Source organism: Rhipicephalus sanguineus, chromosome 4 (assembly GCF_013339695.2).
Source record: "Rhipicephalus sanguineus isolate Rsan-2018 chromosome 4, BIME_Rsan_1.4, whole genome shotgun sequence".
Classification (NCBI taxonomy): domain Eukaryota; kingdom Metazoa; phylum Arthropoda; class Arachnida; order Ixodida; family Ixodidae; genus Rhipicephalus; species Rhipicephalus sanguineus.
In genome coordinates, this window is record NC_051179.1 from 48,344,760 (window position 1) to 48,368,886 (window position 24,127).

General features: G+C 44.0%; 2 protein-coding genes across 3 annotated transcripts; one reads left to right on the forward strand and one right to left on the reverse strand.

The window, feature by feature from the left end:
* Nucleotides 1-87: 87 nt before the first annotated feature.
* LOC119389929 (DNA fragmentation factor subunit beta) lies at nucleotides 88-7,036 on the forward strand. Its single transcript, XM_037657372.2, has 6 exons — nucleotides 88-338; nucleotides 1,461-1,581; nucleotides 2,018-2,215; nucleotides 3,735-3,811; nucleotides 4,423-4,694; nucleotides 5,600-7,036. Exons 1-6 carry the CDS (start codon nucleotides 156-158, stop codon nucleotides 5,865-5,867), a joined length of 1,119 nt encoding a protein of 372 aa, XP_037513300.1. The 5' UTR covers nucleotides 88-155; the 3' UTR covers nucleotides 5,868-7,036.
* Nucleotides 7,037-7,630: 594 nt separating this feature from the next.
* LOC119389930 (cation-dependent mannose-6-phosphate receptor) lies at nucleotides 7,631-23,998 on the reverse strand. 2 transcript variants are annotated; one of them, XM_037657373.2, is made up of 7 exons: nucleotides 23,760-23,998; nucleotides 23,291-23,466; nucleotides 23,026-23,135; nucleotides 22,370-22,515; nucleotides 21,487-21,613; nucleotides 19,867-19,988; nucleotides 7,631-7,739 (listed from the first exon to the last, which is right to left on the reverse strand). In XM_037657373.2, the coding sequence occupies exons 1-7, from the start codon at nucleotides 23,921-23,923 to the stop codon at nucleotides 7,682-7,684; spliced, it is 903 nt and encodes a 300-aa protein (XP_037513301.1). In that variant the 5' UTR covers nucleotides 23,924-23,998; the 3' UTR covers nucleotides 7,631-7,681. The 2 variants fall into 2 exon arrangements, with proteins under 2 accessions (XP_037513301.1, XP_037513303.1); XM_037657375.2 differs by lacking the exon at nucleotides 7,631-7,739 and adding an exon at nucleotides 17,482-18,805.
* Nucleotides 23,999-24,127: the final 129 nt, after the last annotated feature.

Consider the following 24,127-nt stretch of genomic DNA (forward strand, 5'->3'; position numbering starts at 1 on the left):
GTCACGTGACAAAAACAACAGCTGTCGACCTGTCGCTGCATGTGTCATGGTCGTGCGTCGAGTTTTGTGTACTTGTAAAAAGTTAGTTTACGTTGTTGTGGACTTAGCCTGCTTGTGAGTGTGAGCTCAAGCAGTCGGTAATGAAAAGCTGAGACATGACTGGCGGCGTTGTTCATCAGGCTCGAAAAGTTAACGGGGCTCAGCACGTCGAGTGTAAACACGGACGTGTCAAGTCTGAGTCCCGACCTTACATCGTCAGCAATTTCAAAGGACAGAGGAAGCTCGTGAAGGGATCAACGTGTGAAGACCTCTTGGCAAGCGGCTGCAAACTGTTTGACGTAAGTTAATTATGAACCCTACTGAATCATGTCTCTCCTTGGGAGTTTGTAGTCTACCCTCCCTGGCCGCAACAACTCCGGATGCTGTTGCTTCGAGCGTGAAAGTGCGTCGCTAACGCGTGATGGTACATTGTATGCGGCTGTCACACGGTGCGCTTTCGATCCTGGTCGAGCCCAATGGGTATCGAGTTTGATTGGCTCAATTGTGTAAATTGCGCAAGGAACCCAATTGGAGTCGAGAAATTCGATCCCGCTGGGGATCGAAAGCGCCCGTGTAGTATCGATGTCACACGGTCACTTCGAATCGTCATCGGTCCCGATAGGGGATCTGATTTTTTCATTGCAATTGGCTCATTTGCTCAGGCTTCTGAAAGGGGCCAATCACGGTTGAGATGTTCGACTTCGATCGTGTTTAATCGCGATTGAAAGTGCACCGTGTGACACACCCGTAGCTGTTGCAGGTCTGCCTGCTCGGGCCGACCAAAGCAAAACAGTTAAAAAAAGAAGAACTTTTTCTGTGCAGAGCGAACGAACTTAAAGCTGCTACATCTATGCCATTAAAGTTCGCCACTGATTCTCGTTATTTAAAAACTTGTACCGTACTCTTGACTAAAGGTTAGTCTCTTAAGGTCAAAGAAGCTTATTTCTGCAACCCGGAGTACGGCGAAGCGTCGTGGGGTAGGGGAGTGAAAGACAGCAAGAGTGCTGGAAACGAAAAGCCACTCTATCTAGCTGAATACCTACACCACCGTGTATCAGGTCGGGGCCATTTACAGTAACTCTACCATGTCTCCATCGGTGAGTGCCTGGCGGCACCGGGAATTGGACCCAGTATCTCCCACATTAAAGGAGCATGCTCTACCACTTCATCAACGCTACAGTACTGACTACAGCTGTGCCCAAAGTGCTGCAGAAATTTCTCTTAAACACACCAATCTGCCAACTAACAATGTTTTCGTAGAAATGTATCACGAAATGTGGTTTACATTTCAGCATCGACAAAGTTTGGGGCTTTGATAAGCTAGTCTCTCGTTTATTGGTAGACACTTTGATAACTCCACCAGCAGCGGGTGTGATACGTGAACTATGAAAGCTTCCGTTTGCATAATTGATTCATTTTAGGTGCCGAGGACAGACTGCAGGCTCGTTCTGGAGGATGGCACCGAAATCGACGATGAGTACCTCGCTACGTGTGGTGATTACACGGTTCTGGTCATCTTGAAGACATCTGAACAGATAAAGTGTGCGTCTGGCATGACTACTGTTCTTTGGACAATATCTCAGTCATCTGGCTGTTTATTCAAACAATATTAGTGTCAAGTTTTGATTCATTGAGCTCTTTGTCAGTTCTCAAAATGTTGGTTGCACAAAATAAGATAGACACATTAAGAAGTCTTATTAATGTCTCGAAGGCAGTTTTGCATATTACTGCGAGGAATACATTATTACTTAGACGAAGGAAGAAAGCTTTGTGCTGTGTTGCTACGAAAGCATGCATGTATTGCATTGCATTGCTCTAGGGTTTCAATTTACCCCTCATTTCCACATGTAACCTGTAACGTTGGTGAAGAGGCATGCAAGTTACATTAACTAATAAAGATATAATTTATTTAAATCTTTTCTTTATTCCCCCATTGTCTTTAACAGTGGTTTATGATATCTTACTCGTTGATTTACAGACACTCAAGTGAAAGCACAACAGATGATTGCCAACATCGGGAGGTTGCTCGCATCTGGCCCCCAGAAACTCAACAAGATATTTGATCCGGTCAAGGACGAGCTTGTCAGCAAGATGCTCGGGCACATTCAATCACTCGAGGCCCCTCGAGACCTGGTCCTAGCTGACAGCAAGCAAGAGGATCCAAAGTGGTTTGAAGGTAGCTAACCTAGATTCTTCTTCCATGCATGCAGAATGCTCCAACAGAGACAGTTAAATTGAAAATAATCACACCTGTAAAGGTGCTATGATGCAGTCACCCAAGACTTTGCGGTTTTCAGCGAAAAATAGAAGTAAAGGGTCTGTTGTGCCTATACCGATATGAAAAATGAACTGTGAAAGAATATTGCAATGTAAAATAAGCCCTAGAGTTCGCCGGCTAGAAACCTCGCCCACTGCCGGCAGCCGCCATTTTGCCATGGCCTGTGTGACGTCGTGTGCTGCATGGAGCGGAGCCGTCGTCTTCTATCAAAGTTTCAGCCGTTGCAAATTGTTCAGTTTCAATGCCAAGCAGAACAAATCTGAGATAGCTCGATTGCACGTGCAGTTGAGAGCAGAACAAAATCGTTCGCCTGATTGCAGACGCTCACACAGCAAGCAGCTTGTTACGTCACGGCTCGCGAGTGTATCAGTGTTGCCCAACTCTCATGCTGCTCGCGTGATTGTAAAAATATTCAATTATAAGTTAAGTGCTCGACCAAATGCATTAAAATTCCGCCAGCTCGTTTGTGAACGCACGAGGATTAATCCACATAACAAAGATTACGATAGAAAATTGGGTGTCATGGTCCCTTTAAGCCGAGTTGTTTGGTGCAAGACTGGCAAGGTCGAAAGCTGGAGTAGTTGGTATGGCTCCATAGGTGAAGAACAGCCAGTAGACAGTTATGCCCCATTGTTGCCCTTTGGTGGTATATATTGTACCACTTTCCTGCAGTTGTGTGTCTGTTGGGCACACTGGGTGCTGCAATAATGCATTCCTCTGAGAACACTATATAGTTCCCTGGGAGATCAGGCTAGCTTGCACCTGTCGCATCATTGTCATGTCTGCGAATGTGTCTCCCAGTTTGCCAACACTGCCATATTGTGCATTCACAAGGGGCAGATGCAATGGGAAATCATGGAAGCAGCCCGCATCAGCAGTCTGTCAAAAGCATGCACTGTTCAACACTCAACTTCCTTGTTCATGAAAGAACTTATGTACTTGAATATGTCACAATAGGGTCCTTCTTTTCTTCAATCTGCTCCTTCCTGCACACGGTGTGTGACAAGTTTTGGAGTATAGCCGAATTTTTTCTTGCAATTAAAGTTTTTAGTTGAAGATTGTACTGTGGCTTACTCACTGTGTGTTTCATTTTGTCATGCTGTCTTTTGCTTATGTGTGAGACCGGCATGAATCCTTTCCGGCTGCTAAGTTTGGGAGCTGTCAAACGGTTGGTTATTAAAGAGGTATTATAGATGAAAACACAGTCAATTTAGATTGATAAAGTATAGGTTAAAAGTCCATCTTTAAAAACTCCTCAAGCAACCATTGAATGCCTTATTTGAGAACCCTTGAGAACAAGACCAGGATTGTGTGGCGCTGTGTAATGACAAGCAGAAAAAGACTAACTGGTGCAGTACTGCATTTTCAATGAAGTAATGCCGAAGAATTCTTTACGTTATCTCATTTTACTGTCTAGGGGAGAAGCGGGCAGTGTCAAAGAGGTCTGTTCTCAGGGAGAGAGCCAAGACACGAATCAAGGGATACTACTACAAGGTATGTTTCGGGTACTTCATGATGGTTATTAATTTTGTTTCCGAGCAGCTTTACATGATTGCCCCTTTAGACTATTGCGTCTTGAGAAAATGGGCAGCTACAAAGTGCACTGCCCTTATATTAGAGGGATCCTGAAGTGGTTTTGGTGATCGTATACAAACCCATTGAGCCGATACTAGTACGAGTTCCTGGGGTCGTGAACAGACAGACTCAAGCACTCTACGTAAAGTGTGTGATTTACTGTAAGGCGATAAATATGCACGTTGGTTTGGTTAGCTTTTACTTTTAAGCATGGCAACAAGAATGAAAGCTTATGGCAAATGCACTAATATATGCTGATGTGTGTATCACGAGTTCTTTTTTACTTTTAAAGGCCTGACACATTTTTCAAACAGGGTAAATAATGCTGCTCTACCTTTGGACAAAATGGTCATGAACTGCTCTCTCAGAAACCAGTGTAGTACCAGTGTATTCATCTCCAGTCTTTTGCCATTCTCATTACAGTTGCCTACGCGAGACAAGCAGCTTACATCAGTTGCTTCCGCAAACTACTTTCGTGCATGTCGCATGTCGATCTGTACAGCATGCTTTCTCTTTTTCTGGTGGTGCAGTCTAAAGACGAAATGCAGAAGAGACTTGGCGAGAACGAGAGGGCTTGCGTACGTCACCTGTTTGAGGAGTTTCTGCAGCTACTCAAGCAGAACGACCACAATGGCCACTACTTTGTGCGTGGCGACACAGGTGCACTTTGCCTAAGTGATGGCCAGTTCAGCTGCCAGGGGACGTTCAGCAAGGACCAGTGCTCTGGACGGCTTCACGTGATCAACCCATATGCCAGCAGAGAGCAGCTGGTCATATTCAGCACATGGAATTTGGATCACAGGTAAGAAGCTCTCGGGTGCATGAACCACTTTTCCGAGTGATCATCAAATGACCTCGGTTCAGGAGTTTATTGCCTAACAAATCGATTGCTGCAAAAATTGCTCGAATCCGTCAAGAACGAACGAAGTTATGGGGGTTTGTAGCGCACTTTAGGTGCTTTCGCTCTTCACTCATCACGACCGGCATGCTGAAAGCAAAGCAGGAGGGATGGCACGAGAAAAGAAGTTACGTCAGCACATGTCATGACCTCGAGCGTGTGTGATGAAAAACAATTACTCTCTCCCACTGTGAATCCTGCACGCAAGTGTGGCTCACTATGTAATGTGTTAGTAGGCTATGGAGCGCAGTGCCGGCACGTAGCGGCACCCCGTGGCAAGAAGCACATCTGATCCAAACACCCCTCTTGATTGATGCCGGCTATTGACCAATAGCGTGCTACCCGATGTCTCACGTCAAGCAGCGGGTGCCAGCAGCTTTGATTTGACTAAGGACGGGCCTCTCTATGAAAAGAGGGCATCTTAGAAAACGGCATCTTGGCGCTCTGCTTGTAAGGTCTCCTTGCCATGCACGACTGCAAGGTTTGGCCGAGATGTTCATAGCAGTGTCCGCTATCCGAAGAATTTGTTTTCTCACCAAGCCCAAGGGGTGGTTCATGACCTCTTTAACATCGTGTGAAAAAATCTGTACAGCATGTTAATTGCATGCAGATTGTCATGTTATCAGTCATTTCATCAGTCAATGTTGCAAAGTACTGTTGCATTAGCGTGAGCTGATCTGTAAATTATGGCCAAATTTTGCATGCCCTACCAACCAGAACTGCTACCTACATATTTTCTTCTTGCCAACACTGCATATAGAATATAGAAAAGCAATTCTTCTCCTCACTAATCCAAATTCCTTGTGCAGAATTGAGAGGTCCAGATCCATTCTACCAACCATGTCTAAAGCCATTCAACTCGCCGATGGAAGAACTGTCAATGCCGAATACTTCTACCGGCTTCTGTTCACAACTGAAAACTTGAAGCTCGTCCATCCTGTTTGCCACATTAAGTCGGAGCACGATGGTTATTGCTGCGACCCAGGAAGCTGGTACACTGATAACACGACGCAAAATGATGGGCGTGGTGACGAATCCGTCAAAAGGATGCGAAAAAGCGAACAAAGCTCGGAGTGACTAAGAGGCAAAAGGAAATTGGGTTGTGTTTTGCTGCTGAGCGTAGACTGGTGAACAACCTGTATTGCCTTGCAGAAGGTGTTGCATGTCGCGATGGTTCCATGGCACTTTGTTGCTGGGCATCAGTCCACGAGTTTGGTTCCCTGCTGTAGAAACCACATTAGGGAGGAGGCCTGAATGCAAAAACGCTCGTGCACTTATGCGCAAACCGATGAAGTCAAGAGTTAATCTGAGAGCCCTTGATATGTGGCATCTCGTAGCGTGTGTCGTCAATCTATCAACACAATATGTCGCAACAGGTGGCCAAGCCCAATTTTTGCTATCATCGAAGCCATACACATAAAACAGGCCACATTTAAGCAATCATTGTGTTAATGTTACCGCTCACCTTCTGTGAGCACTGCAACCTTGTATTGCACTTTGTACATAAATATCTGTCAAGCCTTTTCGCCTATTTATAACGGTGAAGTAAGGTATTTGGCAGAGTCAGTTCATTCTCATTTACACAAGATCATCCGGTGAAATTTATGCCGAGTCTGGCACCATTTTAATTCATGGCTTTTTACAGCAATGCACTTGTCAAACTGCTCTCTTTGAATCAGCATATGCCAAACTACACGTGACGGTAAAATCTCAGATATCCAAGCACAGTGTGAAAAAGTTGTGCTGCAATTGCCATTTGTGGACATTTTTTAAATTCTTTACCAGACTGTGATCATTGTTACCAGACTGTGGCTGTTATGGAGTGAATCGAAAAAGATGGTCGTGCACAGAAAAGAGTGATGCGGTTGAAGTTGTGGGGGAAAAAAATCAAACATGCCTTTTGTGTATCGTATCACATGTCTCTTGGCATGTCTTTTCATGTAAATCTTTTTTAAAGCATACTCTGCAACAAACTTCCTTCCTGTGACAGTATTTTAACTTTGGGCCATATGAATGTCTGATTGCAGACTCGGTTATTTTGACACTGCCAACATAGAGTATAAATTGTGTAAGAACGACAATGATGTCTTTCCTTATGGCATCAGCAAGCATTGCATAGCTTGCTAATGAGCTTAACTGATGCATTGAATTGCAGTGAAATCTTTTAATGATAGTGTGTGCCCGGAATCATCTCTATTGTTGATCTCAAGACTGTTCTGCAATTGTACCTCTGAAGATTTTTGGAAATAAACTTTTCTAATGTTAAGAAAAGTAGTGTTGTCTCGTCAATTATAAGTGAAAGGCAATGATCGTGCACATTTTATCACATGCTTATTTGGCACTGCCATCATTTTCAACTTCCGTCACATCACTGCTGTGGCCCGATGCTAAAAGCATCAGAGTTCAGAGTGTTGCATGTGGTTTTGCGTGCTGTGTTAAGGCATCCTAGAATAACAGAGAGCTGAGCTAGTTGGCGTTTGTGGTGTCTTGGCTTCTCTCTTGTGTAGGGCATCCTAGTAATATTCCAGACTTCTTCCCAGAATGCTACACTACATTACAAAACCACATTTTCAATATTATAACCACCTGTGCCCTTCGAATCCTTCATTGCCATTGCTACTTCGACTCACGAGATTAAAACTGGCCATCTTTCTTTTCTGTTTTTGCAATGAAATTCTCAACATAAACCAACATTAGTGAGCCCTTAGGAAGTGCTCTGATTTTACAGTGTCATCATATACAGATACTATTCATAGTGTGAGTAATGTAAGAGCTGTCGCATGACATCAAGGTCGTGATGCTACACCAGAAGGAGAGCAAGCTGGAATCAACATATATGATCATGGCGATTGTATTTATGTTTATTTATGCACATAATGTCTTCTGGCCATCTATGCCACGGGAAATGCGACAATCTCCCCAAACGAAGCTTTTCTAGCAGGCGGTTGCCTGCAAAAAAAAAGAAGCAACAGACAGTTGTTGACTTGTATTGTATGTACCTTTATGCCATATATGTGTTTGACCTTATGTAAGCCTCAATTTTGAGTCGTGAAGCAAAGGCATGCACATTGGCGTGCACTGAAAGATACGTTCAATGTGAACATATGTTGAAATGACTTGCGTGCTGTACCAATAAGTCCATGTGATTTCCGCATAATTTTACGGAGGAAATGCCGATTCCATGTAAATTCCATGAAATTTTCGTGACAATCTTACGGACACCGTACGGAACTATTGGAATACGTAGTGTGACCTTTCAATAAAGACTATTGGGACTAATGAACAGGCCTACTTTGGACCAAATGTTTTCAAAGATAGTGTCTTGCTACTGATGTTTACATTAAGATATGTAATTCCACTAAGTCTAATGTTCATGTTGGTCCTTAAGGAAACACTCGACGCACTCTCGGAGCATCTCAGGAACGTGCCATGTGAAGCTAGCACTGATGATAATGGTAGTTGTGCTAATTTTTTTTTCACCAGATTCATTCCTATTGGCTGAGCCAAGTCAGGTGTACTAAGAGTGTTAATCTCTAATTACACTGACATATACATATAATACCCAGCAAAATCAAATGTAAGCATACAGTGACGCATGAATGTCCTTCTGACCAATTTCAGAGACCATAGCTGGTACCTCAGTAAAGGCAATGAGCCAAGCATTGAGAATTTACTGAAAGCCCATTTCAATTAGGTTATTCCACGAGGGAATGGGAATGTAGCAAGCATAAAATTATGAAATTAAAAAAATAATTGATTAAATAATCAGAGCTTGAATCACAATTTGACTGTGACTTTCCATCTTCCTTTCCTCCGTGCAGTGTTCGGAGTGGTCTGTGAAGCCTTCGGTGAAAATAATTGTATACCTAACAGTATATATGTAATTTTTAGGACTTGAAGATACATCTGAATGTGATGTACTTGAATCACCTGGATTTCTGGCTAAGTGTTGCAATGTGTAACGATAAAATTGACACGTTTCACAGGACATGCCAATCCAATCTGCTTGTAAATGGACTGCACTTCTGCAGTCCAGTCTTGTTTTGTTGCTTGGCCCTTTTCGTGTACCTTGTTCATTTTTGTGCAGTTAAAGAAAAGAGAGAAAAAAAAATCACAGCATATCCACGGAGTGAATGATGATGAGTGGGCGAAGCTGCGGAGGTTCATCGGTAAACCGTGAATCTTCCGTGAATTCTGCCCAGTACATCATCACCGACGTGAGATCGGGCGCGTTTATACTAAAGGTTCGATGAGAGTTATGATGACTTGCAGCTCACTTTAATTTTACATGTACGCTGTGAATTTTCATTGTTTAATCACGCACAGGAGAAATCGCACACACGCACTACCTTGGAGGTCAAAATCCAGTGCCTATATATACGGGGTGGTCAGTGAACGGTTGTGCAGCGCGAGCGGTTGGTTTTTTCAATCAAGACGCTGCCTGCGTCGGCGCCGCTGCGCCGCGAGACAAGATAGGGGGGGGACCGTAGGAGAGGAGAAAGAGGGTGAAGCGTAGGAGAGGAGAGGGCGATACATATCACGTACTGTACGGGAGATCCGTTTACGCCGGACAACGGAGACGTGACAAGGTTAGACTAAGAGGAGCTACGCCCCTAAAAATTACGCACATCTCCCCATAAGGGAACCCTGATGGGCATGCGAATCAGCTAGGGGCGACGTGGGGTTCCCGTAAATGCGTTCCGTTTGGTGCGCCTCGGTGATGGGTGGTTCGTGGTTAGGGTGTAGTTGTTTGTTGTTGGTGAGGCGTCACCCCCAGCTGCTTTGCATGCCCATCAGGGTTCCCTTATGGGGAGATGTGTGAGCCTTTGTCTTTTCAGAAGCGGCATGGCAGCGTTTCCGTCGAACTTCAGCTTCCCTTGCACGAAGTTCAGGGTCGGCTTGGCGCCGCTGCCGCGAAACGGCAGCAGCTCAAGCGCGCCGAGCAGCAGCTGTGGATGAGTTGGACTGCTATTTACCGCACATACCCGATGCGCTCCCATTGAGTGTCACTGAAGGAATGTGCACACTACCTGGGTTTATGGCACATGGACCAGCGCCTTCTAGTGGATTCTTCAAGAAATTCCTTGAGAAGCGCCTCTAGCGGGAGGAGCGGTAACTAGAGTGGACGGCGTCTCACACGGGAGGTAGGGTTGAGCGTAGCTGCTTCGCATCGGAACCTTCACATTGTTGGTAACAGTGCTCTTGGTTTTGGGCTGTCACACACAATGTTGCTTTAGTCCTTGAGGGCGTTGGGAAGTGTTTAAAACTTCTTTGCATTAGCTTCCTTGCAACAACCTAGTCCTTCGATCAATGAATGGTTGGCTTATAACCAGAGATCCTTAACACATAAACTGCCTCAAAACACTGTCGTTGAAACTTACTCTAACAACTGTGTCCTCTTACTCAAACACTGATTATTCTCACAACCACTTTCTTGCAAACGCACTCAAGTTCAAGGTGAGGATTCCGATTGGCACTACCAAGGGTGCACAAACTTGTTCTGCCCAATTGACTGCGTGCAGTGTGCCAATGGGTAGTGCTTTCATGCGCTTCTGTAAGACTGGCGAGAAAAGCGAGGCTGTGCAGAATTGAAACGAATGGGAAGAGCTTTACAAGCTGCTACTCAGTGCCATCTTACAAGCATTTCAAGATTCAAATCTCTAGGACTCTGTCCTCTATTTGGTGCAACCATTTAGAGCTTACTAACAGTGCACTTGGTTGTAAATGCAGCTAGTAGTCAAGTGCATTTATATTCAGTTGTGATTGATCCCGCATATTATTGCCGCAAGAGTTGACATGACAATAATCTTGTCGCAGAGTTGATCAAATAAATTATTCTGATTATCGTCTATTGCATGATAAGTGTTGGATACTTTCAAACCAATGTGTGTTTGATGTGTTCCACATTTATTTCCATAAAACCAATTTTACATGCAACCAGGCAAGCAGATTAAAAAAGAAGAGTGCCAACGTAGATAAAACAATGAGCAAATACACAAAGTTTCTGGAAACATACAAAAAACCACACTATATCAACACAGCAGCATGTATACATAGTCTACAAAAAATCCAATTTCACTACAGCACGACAGTGACAAAAGAGAAGGCCAGGCACGATAATAAATTCATCCAACAATTTAAATGCAACAACCACATTTTCGATGCAGAAATAATGACAGGTTGCAACCTGTTCTGGTACAGCTTATAAGCGCTGCTGAATTGCAGTAGCTGTTGTTCACGCGCATGCCTTGCTTTAGTCGAAGGATTCCTACAAAATTGGCAACAGCTTTTCTTGTGTTGTAGCTAGAAAAGCTCAAAGCTGGGAGTTATTAAAATGTGGCAAAGCTGTTCTTGAAAATTAAATAACATCGACTTTCACAACAGAGACCCTGGAAGTGCGGAAGTTCTGTAGAACTACAAAAGAGATAGAAACACCAGAGTGTGTTCTTGTATGACTAGTATAAAGCGCACAACACCAGGGCATCGACATAATACGTGATGACAAAAAGCAAAGAGTGGTCATCTAATGGCAAGAGAGCAGTCTGAGCAGAAAACAAGTTTTCACAAAGCAAACATCGACATTTTGCATGGCACTTCGCAAGACACAGAAGCCATGTGACTACTTCACCAAGGTACACCAACGGGAACTACAGTAACTGATGCAGAACAAGCAACAGCGTTCACGCGGGCTCAACAAAGTCAACTCTATCTGCTTTGTGAAGTTGAGTCAACCCTGCTGCAACCTGTGTATCGACTGGACTCACTCTGCTGGTTCGGCAAAGTACCCGTGAATGCCACTGAAACTTGAGTCTCTCAGAGTGGACATAACCTAGCTATCTACTAGTATTCCATTTCCATTGTGGCCTCCGAGACTGTGGTAGCGTAACAGAATCACAGAGGCCACCTTAGCGGTTTCGCACCTACCACGTTAGTGTGCAACAGTGTACTGCTGGCAGACTCTTTATGATTTAGTAAGCATGAATAGTCGAGACAGAGTGTGTTAGGGTGATGTTGGTTCATGAATATGTGGCTAGGAGGTGCAATAGTCTGGCAGTCGTCTTAAAAGTATGCTTTTCCAAATGCACCTCAGGAACAGAACATGAACCAAAATTTTGTAACCTACAAGTGTTTCTTAATCTCTGTGTGTTCAGCGTACATTAGTTGAATTATGACAAATGGGAGTTTAGTAATTAACTGTCCCTGACCAGGAATATTATTGCATCTTGTGCAAAACAGTAAACAGCAAAGTAACAGTGCCTACACCTCACAGTGTTCCCAACACCCCAAGTTGTTAAATAATAATGAAGTAAACTTCAGGTCTTTGGCCAACCGAGATAAGCTCCATCTGAGCTCCGTAAGCAAGTCGTTTCGTTCAAGTTTAGAATGACCAGAAGAGCTTCACGAGACAAAACAAAACAGTTTTGCAGATGCACGCAGAATCCAACAGCAGTATATGACACGAGTGAGAATTCTAGCGCCTACAACACATTTACAAAATAGTCGTGCCACTGTACACTACCGGACTTACTGAATAAAAAACAAAAAGGTAAAACGAGGCTGTTTACACAACAGACAAGACAGATATACAGTGCAAAACACTCTGTCAGTTGTGGTGCTGCTTTGTGTAACTACATTTCGTAGACGCATGCAACGCCAAGAATGGCACGCAAAGCTCATGTCCAGACAATACAGATAAGTCTGGTGAAATGAGGTGCACGAGGCCTTCGTTTTACTTCCACCAATTCTAGGATACAAAAGCGCTTTGTAGGCATTATCAATATCTGCATGAAAATGTGCAAATTTTTAAGTTTCAGCTCCATAAGAGTAGCGTGGGAAATCTACAGAATTTCAACAACCCGCATGAACATCTTGCAGCAGTGCTGCAGGGCAATGCAAGTTTGACAAATCCATATGTCATAACAAGGGTATAATTTCAGATTTCGCTTGAAATACAGAACAGACAGAATCGGAGATGCTACACAAGCATTGTCAAAAGCTTCCAAATGAAAACAACGACAGTTTACAAATTCTCCACAAAAGGGTGGCATGATATTTATTTTAATACCTGCGTAATGTGAAATAGGCACTGAAGCTACTGTTTCTGATTGGCAATTATAATATCCTTGCTAACCAAGTTTTGACATACATGTTGGCCCACAGCTAAGCATTATATTCATACTTGGATTAATCTTTACAAGCCATATTTCGGAGCATGCCAGAATATGGAAAACAATTTTTCGCACATACACCTTAGACTAGCCCTGCCATTAGGGCTTTGGCCTTTATGTTTTTACAGGAGCCACAAGTGGACAGATGGGCCTTGATGTACTTCAAGACATTGCTTAAAGGCCAACTCCGGCGATTTTTCGAGGTCGATGGATCTCAAATGAAATTCGCTGGGTACGTTCCTATGCAAGTTTCCGTCATTTATGCCAAATTACAGGCTTGAGACATGCGCAGGCTGTTTGCAAATGAATTTTGAAGATTGTCTGCAAACGCCCTCCTGGCTTCCCACAATTATTGGCAACATTGGGTCTGTGACGGCATGATTGGGAAGGCGGCGGAAGTGACGCAGCCGAGGGCACCGCTAACTTCGGCCGCTACAGCGAGCGTCTGCTGTGCTGGTCGAGAAACTGTCATTATCAGACGCGGCACTGTCAGTCGCAGATATTACAGCTGATGCGCAGCCTGCTCACCTCTCCACTGTGCGCCTGCTCGTCCCGGCTGTCACAGTTTTCATACTTTGCGCCGGCGTGACCGGCGTGCCTTGCACGACTTCCGGTTCGTTCGTAACAATGTCTACGTCATACGTAGACAGTACACTCGGTTGTGTTTCGGTTTCGGTGTTGCGCTTTTTTGCTTATTTAAAATTATTCTCCAATTTGCCAACTATTTCTGCTATCGGGCCCGTAACAGGAGTGTCTCAGGAACATAAAAGCACCACTACTTTGACATGGCCAAAAAATCGCCGGAGTTGGCCTTTAAGCATTGGTATTAACTTTCATTCTAAACTAGGACCACCCAGAAAACAGCTGTGCTGTACAGTGCTTGCACGGAATATACCCGATGGTCTCAGATTTTAAAGGGGTTTTCAAATATAAAAACGAATAGTGCCCTATTCGATTTGGCCTTCAAATCATTTTAAGTAATAGTTTGCAAACACGGCTTTTCAATATTTGAAGAGTTTCGATATTCGAATTGGTTTGCTTCAGGCACTATTTTCAAAATTCACCGTTCATACACCCTTACACGTTTCTGCAGACAGAAAAAACCTAAGAAAATACATGGTTCTGAAAAAAGACAACTCGTGTAATAACCACCTTTTTTTTTTTTTTCAAATCTAAGAAAGTGGCATTAGTGGAACTTCATACCCAGTCAGTGTGCCTTACAGTAAAGCTTGTTCAGTGACGGCACTGGCATATGTCAGTTTATTGTACTGGTTGAAACACTACAGGACACCTTCAAAACTTGACACCTAAATATCTGCTATTGAACTGAGAAGTTTGTGAGGACTTTGCCTGTGCATTCAATACTAATGAATGCTATTATCACAAGCACCAGAAAAGTAAACGAAGGCATTTGGATACCAGTGTCAACACGTGTGCTTTCAGCACACAGTATTACATATAACAAAATCTATTTGGTGCATAACGTATTGTAAGTGTAACCCTCACAAATGCGTTATCTAATAGTACTTTCAATTAAAACATGCCAGTAAACAAATAAAAGCTGACAGTGAAGTTGTGCTGCTTTCCGTGTATCGCCCGGTGCACTGAATATGACGACTTCAAGAGTTCTTGCCATCTTAGAAAATTTACAGTTAGCCATATAAGTTTATGGGATACGAGATTTTTTTCGAAAATTCTGACACCTGGGCACATAGCTTCAGATTCTAAATTTAGTAGTGTGGTAGCCTTTGCAAGCAACCCTATGATTCAGTAAATTAGTGCTGCCAAGCCTCAGCAGCATAGAAACAGACATTTCCTGAGGAACAAATGTCTCGTAAACTTGCACGGCCAACTGCATGTATGATAAACTGTACTATACTGAGGCATGTGGCCATGACCACTTGGCTGGGCTTTGCCGATACCATCTGCTCGGATTGCTGCATTTTGTTTGTTAATAGCTGTAAAGTGAATCATTGGCTTCTTTCCTGTAACATTTCGTGTGAACAGTTTCATGAATGCTTTTTATGCGGGTGCAAAGTAAAACATAGATTCCCAACACAGACTTCCAAAGAAAACTAGATGTGCACCCAAGTGTAGTCCCAGTGCAAGAAAATGAAAGCAAACTAAAACTGTCTCTCTATATTATCGCTCTCTCTCTTGCTCGTAATTGAGGTACATGTATGACATTGTCAATACTACACTCCCAGTCATTTTTCAGTACCTGCTTGCTCCGTACCACTCCCCTTAGGGTATGCAAATAGTAACAGCTTTCATGCATTTCCATGGACTCGGCCGCACCAGTGCCAAAATCTTCAAGTGTGTGCAGCAGATTTGCATTTTGTAACACCTTTCAGCTCGTGAATGAGATAGTCTGCTCCTCCTATTGCAAGCGGCAATCACCAGCTGTGTGCCAAAACTATCGCTCCAGAGCTATTAATGCATCACATATTGGTACGCAGGTAGACACGAGTATGCTGCAAACTTGAAGAGGTAAGCAAATATTAGTAAACTTGCAGAGCACTGACGGATTGTCTCAAAGTTGGGAGGTACTTATATGTTGCTTCTCAGTCTGCCACAAGGAAGCTGGCACCTAGTCCTTAGACTTGATTTCTAGTTTTTGTTCTGAAAGAACACCATTCGATGAGTGAGCTCAGGGTTGTTTGGAAACCACGTAATGTACCGTGTAAAGTTCTAAACAATATTTGCATCCAATCATAAAGGACATACGTATTTAGCACTACAGAGATGAGTACACAACAGGGAATATGTATGAACGACTTTTATCGTGTATTCTTCCTTCCAGCCAATGTCCTTTAGTAAAAACCAGTAAAGAATTCCTCAAGGGTTGCAGCTTCATGACAGGATCACAGGATCACAACTGAAATGCTCGTCACTGCCACCAAAGTGCAAGTGTGTGCAAGCTGAACCCCATTCTAAAAGAATGGCACGAAAAGGTATTCATAGACGTGGCTAAAACAGCAGATTACACTCGTAAAATAACTAGTTACGTTTTACTCTTGCCAATATCGGCAGTTGCAGTTAGAGTGTGTGAGAGAGTAATGCAAAAGTTGGAAATGGGCCAGTGCCCAAGATTCAATGGCAGCTTTTATCACAGCAGCTTGTGGCTTACATTTTTTATTTATGTGTCGGATTCGCCGTTGGGGCCTGTTGTGCCAGCTTTAAAAGCCAACAACCACAGTACTGCAGTCGAAGACTAGTGTGTTAAATATTTTCTTCGCCCTGGAGAAGATGAGTAGCTACAATATCCAGTGGTGGCAGTATGGTTTATTCAGCCTTTATTTTCTTTTCTTTTTCATTTTTTTTTGGGGGGGGGGGGTCGGGTAAGAGGAGGGAGCGGAGCTCATATCTGAACAGTGTAACACTTTTTCCAATGTCAGTGTTCCTTTAAGCCTTGCCCAATCTTTACCAGAACAGTGAAGTGCTTGTTGCATTGTTTCGAAAAACAACAATACACGAGGAAAGTGCCCAAACATTTTTTTTACTACTATACTAGTAACCTCCGCAGCTCGCATGTGACCGAGTTGTTATGCCTGTAGCCATCAGTTTTTCTCTGGAAGTCAGACTCTCACAACATCACGAAAACAGCACAGAGCACACAAGCTGTTCTTTTGTTTCTCTAGTCAACTGCCTCATCGATCATCACACTGCCACAGGGCCTAAACAAAACAAAACGGATGTGCTCTCATTAAGTGCACACATAGTATGCAACCATAACTTGAAACACTTCCTAACAAAAGTTAACTTAACCTACCCTCTCCCCAAGTGAACAAATCTAGGGACTCTGAACATGACAAAATGCCATCACGTTTAAGGGGAGACGTGGCACTTTAAAACCCTTTTTTAAATTCTTGACCAATTTTGATGGAACTTGCAGAGTTTAAGAATGTTTGTGTGCTGATTTCAAATATGCAATTGCTTTTTTCATATGATAAGTAGTTTCCTGGATATTACAAACACCTACTTCTTTGTCTAAGGCCTAATTAGCTAATTAACCACAACCTACACACCAGTGTACAATCCACAGAATACATTTAGAATGTTTGTAGTGTGTCGTAAAGCATAAATCATTGCTTTAGGACATTTCCAAGCAGAGTTGTGGGCTGTTGCACCCAATTTAAAAAACACCCCAATTAATACTGAAAACAAAACCTTGATTTAGAACATTTTCTTAAGAAAGTAGTATAACAAAATTTGCCTTACGACGCATTGCATCTATTTATCTTAGAAGCGAAAAAGAAATCATAATGATAACCCAGACAAAACAAAAGATATTGCTCCTCCATTACAGGAAGAGCATGAAAAATTGTTTGCCATTTGCCCTCAATTTAAAGGGCAGGATGCATGGTTTTGCTTTTTTAAAGTAAGATGTGGATAGAAGACGATGGTATGCAGCAATGAAAATTTGTAATTAGGTGCACAATGATGTCAGGAATGTGCAGAGATGGCCAGCGAAAACTAGATTTTTTGGTTGATTTTCATTCCCTAAGTGCCACGTCCCCCCTTAAAGGACCCTTGCAATGACTTCTGCCAAGGCTGCCATTTTCCCGCAATATATGCTTCTAGAGCGGGCATTCTCACTTATCGCTTTCAGGAATGACATGTTCGGTGAATGCTGATTGGCCAAACCAGTGGCCAGAACTCCAGTCTCTCCAGTCATGCGTTGCACCAGACGGTGTGTTGCATGAAAGTACTATACCTAATAGGTGTTCACCGAGCTGGGAATACAGCTCTTGTGCTGGTTTTATGGACTGCAGTTTAACAGTGTGGTGCAGGAACGTGCCTAGTTCCACAAAACCAAATCAATTGTACTATACATTTCTAGCCACGTGTACCACATACGTGCAAATATACCACAAGGTTCAATTCTCCAAGAACTAAAAAAAGAAGGTTTCGAAGCCTTGTCGTACAGTGTACACAAGCACGCGAAGCATTAGCTCAGCAGTATGCTTATTGTGAGCTGCTTCCATGCACACAATTAACACTGCTATGTGTTTGACATCTCCAGGCAGCACGAGCAATTTATGTGATGCCGCGATCAGCAACCATGATGATTGCCAGAGTGTCATGGGAAGCCTAGGCACAGGGCCCTGGCATTCATGGCCACTGGAGACCATGTACGAAACGACAAACAGCTGGGAAGTGATGCCATTCTGGGGGCAGCAACGCCTCGTTCAGGCAACAACTTTCTGTTCCATCTCATAATTGTTGCCAGCTTCCACCAGGAGAGACACTGTCGCTTGGCTGGATTCTCCCCTGGGCTGCCAGCAATGTAGTCTTCGCCTCCATAGCCATTACATTGGTGATGGAGCTCCACTCATCAGACACAGACCAATCAGAAAACTCCCCACAAGAGCCCTCACACTGCCCTTGCACTCTATCACATCTACCAGTCTTCTAGCTGTCGTGAAACCTGCTCATATACCTGTAGGTAAGGTATGAAAATGATTTAAGCCCTCACACGCACAATTATTCACGTGAGGTATGCGGAGACAGTTATTACGCTGCTTTTCTTTGTATGTTTTGCAAACTGAGCCGTGTCATCTCTGGCATGCTTTCTCCCCTTTCTAGTAGTGGGACACACACACCAGCCATGCATGAGGCTTTATGAGAGAACAGCCATACAATAAACATCAAATTTAAACATATTTAAAACCTCTGCTTCAAGAAATGCATAAAATCTAAATGACGGAATAGCAGCCTTGTAACAACGACAGTACTAACTATGTGATGTGCGTGCAGTCAAAACCTTTTCTCCCTATTTCTCCCTCACCCTCCCATCTAGTACTTGGCGATGCATGCTGCACACGAACCCGAGAGAGCTAATGCCTAAAAGAGAGAGAAGAAAAAAACAGGTTCACACACGTTATCACGAACCCTTGACACTGCATAAAGAAGGCATTGCAAGTGTCAGAAAAATACAAAAAGCACTAAAAAAAGATGTGTCTCAACAATGACTGCCTCTTCTATTTTTTGTCATTGTTTGGTTTCTCTTGAGTTCCGTAGATGGTGTTACACAACAATGTTGTTTCCTCGCAACAACTTTTACAACAGGCAGTGGGAAGTACTAGTACCCTTATGAAACATCACATGAGGAAATCTTCCACCCTTTTCATAATAGTATAGCTCCAATGCTTGGGAACTGCATGTGGAGCAACGAGAGGAGAGATCCTCTGTTCTGAGTACTTTCACCGTTCTGTTGCAGGAACCATGCACCTTCCCCACACCGTCACCAGTGCTCTCTGGTGTTCTCACTCCTAAGCACCAACTCAACTTCGGTGATCTGACTAGAACCTGTGCATTCAGCACAATGAAGCAGATGAGAAGAAAGAGAGACATCTTGCGTTGCATTCGCAAGATGGTTTCAAATGTCGTGCAAGACACATTTAAACTATAAAGTGCAGAAAGAAAGCAAGAAAAGTGACTCGCATTATATTCGTGCAAATAAAGTATAACTACGCTCCGACCGTCTTGTCTTAGACCTCTAGTTGTCCCTGTTGATGTGTTTGCAAATGTGCACCATTCTCCCACACGAATGATCCTCAAAAACTCCGCGACACAAAGGATACCGCAATAGACTCTCGCGTACCGGATTACGTTAGTTAGAGACTCTGAGGAGTGTTTCGCAGCCCCTTTTAAGGCTATCCGGAAGAGATCGTCGCGAAGTGTATACATCTCGATTCCACAACCAGGCAGAGATTTAACACTACGGATACTACGTTGCATCGTCTTTACGCCCGCAGCCGCGGCGACGCCCGAGTGCATGTATCGCGGTCACTCTTAAAACTAATAAGCCAGAGTGGCCACTTGGGAATGGGGCAAGAGGTGGCGGCGCTCAACTCTGCAACACGCTACGACGCACTCGTCAACAACAAAGCGTGGCGGCCTACATGGTCAGCAGCTGGTCGTCCCTGTCTTCGTCCGGGCGCAGTGGCCTGTCGTCGATGTCCCGGTAGGAACGGTGCTCGTCGGAGGAATCGCACTGGCAGCGGCAGATGTAGTTGCACCCGTCCTGAACAAAGGCGAGGGAGGGTGCATTTTAGCCCAATGGTGCTCGTATCAAAGGAAAGCTAGAGTCACGCAACGAACCTGGCTGCGCGGGGATTAGTCATGTGATGGCTACGGTACAAGAAGTATCGACCGACGTGCTCGTTTTCTGATGTACTCAGTTACAACCCAGGAAAAAATGTCAGCTCTGCCCACAGCCATCGCTCTCCCTCCCACAATTTGTATAAGTGTTCTGTCCAGTAGTGCTTACTCATTTTCGTGACGTCAAGCACTTGAGTGTTTCAGATAGCTGACTTCTCCCATACAGGCCCACGTTTGTATCGCTGGTTCAGGTCGGAAGCTTGAAGGTCCTGGTAAATTTCGTCAGGGACCCTGACTGCTGCTCAGCCAAACACAATGTTTCAGGTAGTAACGCTGAACATTTAACTCTTAATATGCACGGTATTTACATTAGCCGAGAAAAAGTACTACTTGCAGTTTGAGCGGAAACCAGCTAGCACGAGTGTCTTTCACAGGTGAAGGGCAAGCGCGCGGCGATTCTGCGAGCGGAGCTGCCATTTTTTCTTATGCTGTAACAGAGTATACACACAACCACCACAAGCCAAAGGAAAGCAGAGAGATTGTAGATTTCCATTTGTAGTAACTGTGAGATAAATGTGAATGAAGGTGGACAGAAAAAACAACCTTCCCCCGGCGGGGACCGAACCCACAACCTTCGCGTTACGCATGCAATGCAATACCAGCTGTGCTACGACAGCGGTCTCTTGGGTAGTCATGTATGCATCACCCTGGGTGTGTCAACCAGTGCCACTCGTAGCCATGGCAGCAAATGTGGAACGCTCATTTGCCCCATTGGTTTGATGTAATATGTGAACTTTATAGGTAGGAAGCTAGCAAATGAGCCCTTGCATGAACCATAACTGTACAAGCGGTTTTCTGCAGCAAGCATTCACGTGACAAAGAAGAAAAGTAGGCAACTTCTGAGATTATAACTAGACTTACTCTTGCATTGAAAGCACACTACACCTGTCAACCTTTGTGAAAATTCTGCGGACATGATAACAAATATGGCAAAGATAACAGCAATGAAGGCATGCCTCTTTTAAAAATCTCACACACACATCTTTTAGATAGGTGCCCACTTCATTAACAAGGCGAATGTTAAATAACAAGTTATTTTCGCATTGCAGCGACAGTGTCAGAGAATTTGCTGTTGTCAGTTTTGCCTGCTTCAGAAGCTTTCAAAAGTTGCTTGAACTAGTTCACACTCTAATACCCCTTTCCGATGAGTATGGTTGGGGACTGGTGAATGAAACTTTTTCACAAACCACACAAATTTCCCTCTATGTAGTTGGGCTCTTTGCTGTGCATTCTCTGTCGCTGCAGCTTCGTAATGTTTGGATATTTTGTAATATGTGGGATAGTTTAATTTATTCGGGCTTTACGAAACAGGGTTTCCGTAGTGACGTGGCTAGAAGCCACGCGAGTACAAGTTCACTCACAGCTTGCAGGTTGCCGCAATCCTTCCAGAAACTATAGTTGGGTATCTGCTCCAGGCCTTTTGCTCCGACAACAATGCGCTTGTACAGGAAACCCAGGAGCAGGTAGCTGCCGGCAACTGTGAAAAATCTGTAACAGGGAAGCATTTGTTACTCAGCCACAGATGTGATGAATTCTACAATTCATAAGTACTAAGCAAGAAGAATTTTTCTCAGACACAACCCATTAATTTTTTTTCTCATGCAAAACAATATGAAGTGAACAGATAATGAAGCCAAGGAAATCATAGGCAGCATTATGTGTAGTATTTAGTTTTAAGAAAATACAATTATGAACCAAAGGGAAAGGAAGGTGGACAAAAAAAAAGCCTGCCACCTGTGGGGACCCAATCCATAACCTTTGCATTACATTACGGTTGTGGAGTTGGTGATTGATAGTAAGTGGCATTCAGGAGCGCTTATTCGCAGCAACAACTCGAATAACATTCTTATTTTTTTACCATGCAACATTTATGGACATTTGCAGGTGAAAAGTAATGCAGAACACATGCAAACAAAAAAGAAAATGACATATTAGTGGGAAACTTTTGGTATGCCCCCCCCCCCCCCAATCTTCCCCCACAAACTTGTCGACGATCTAGGCTGCATAGCTTAGCATCCCCAATGCTAAGCTATGCAAGGCTGAACTATGTGCCTCCCTCAATGCACAGTTAGTTTTGCTTCCAACTGCCCTCCATACCTACACTCCACTGTGACATCACACCCTCCCCGAAATAAGGGAAACTTACGCCTCTGTAACAAGGGACCCCACGGATTTCTGAATAGTGACCCGACTCTTTCTTAGCAAAAAGCTCATTGGTTCATGTGATATTATGCGTGTACTCACAGTATGCAAAATACAGCTCCCCCGCTGAGGCCATGATGGTGCTGCTCGTGTTTCTCCTTCGAACAGACGACACTGCTGCTGATCACAAAAAGGAAAGAGCATGCTGTCTCTCCCGCACGGCCACTGGACGCAATCTGAAGGGTGCCCTGAAACGAACCAAGGGTTGCGGGACAGCTGTCAACTGCAGAACCCTTGTTCGCAGTATTTTATGATATGATCAAACTCTACCTTAAACTTTGTAAATGTTCCAAATGTGCAGCAAATCAATCTGAAATGAACTGTGCCTACGCGAACTTCAGAGGGAAGCTTAGTGACCATTCATAATAAATGGGACTCCACAAACCTGAAGTGTGCAAGTAGTCATAGGAACTTTCATGGAAGAAACACTCACACTTCACTGTACTCCATTAACGCATGTTCACACTACTACACAAGCCATGTGCATTACGAATTCTGAGTGTTTCAAATCCAAGCAAGCGTAGCAAGATAATAAGAGAACGTCATTACCTTGACGGGTAACAAGAGAATGTGTTTATACGTATTTCCCGAGAGTTTCTGCTATAATCTGAACGTAATTTTATAATTTGTGCTTCGTTGATTCACATAAGTTCACTCATCACAGTATCACAAACGATCTTTCATCTGGAATAACTCACGTGATGCTCGTTTGGACTGCAGAGGACAGCAAACTGGACTTCTCGTGAGGAGTTGTTACACGATCCGTTATAGCGATCTCCATTTCTGTAAGTGACTAGAGTCCACCCGGCTGAAAAATGACATAACAAGCTCGATCAATAGGCGTCTTCGAGCACTGCCACGTTCGCTTGTCTACAACGAACAGGGTGTACCAAGTACACGGATGCAAAAACGAAAAAGAAAGCACGATCTTTCGGAATTCTAAACAAATATCGACACACTTACGAGCTCCGAGTAGCGTGGTAGAATTCAGCTGGCCTAGCACGACTGTCTGATTGGCTTTGTCGCCAATGACGTGCTGGATGGCTCCCACTTGTGGAGCCGACTTGTTCACGCTCGCACAGACGCCGATTTCGTAGACGTTCTTCAGTTTACCGTCTACCCTGTCCTCGACAGTGAATCTGAAACAGAATATAGATGAAGGGAAAAGGACATCAACGGGCGTGCCCACATCTGCAAGCGCTTTTAGGTTTCGTACGATCGCCAAGCGGGATGACTGTGCAAGCGCGTAAAAACGTCAGTAATATTTCATCCCCACAACACGCCACGGGCGAACCATCACTGCTGCGATCTCTGCGAAAGGCCACCCAGGAAAAAAAGTACGGCTCCATACTTTTGCGTTCCGTCAGGAAAGTTGCGCATGATCGTGCATTATTAAGCTGAAAATTCGCAGTCGGGCGAAGAAGCCACTCACGTTTCGCCCTTCAAGTCGTGCAGCCCTTCCAAAAGCGCTTTCTCTGATTTCGAGTCTTTGTTTACCAGGGTGCACCCCGGTGTTTCGGCTACGATACACGGCAGAAATGCAAACACGACCAGTAAGAAGCGTAGGTACTCATTGTTTACGCTGCGCGAAAACATGCTTGCATATTACGTCGGCCGACATGCGATTGCGAGGCAACGGCTGAAGCTGGCCGGAAGGCTCGCGAGTCGCGACTTCGAACGGCTTTTGTTTGTTTATTTCCTCAAGCCAGTTGTGTAATCAGTTCAGCCGTTCGGTGTGCTTAAACTAAGATTAAGGCAAAGAAACGCGAGTTTTTGATTAAGTTTATTTCTACGTAAGTT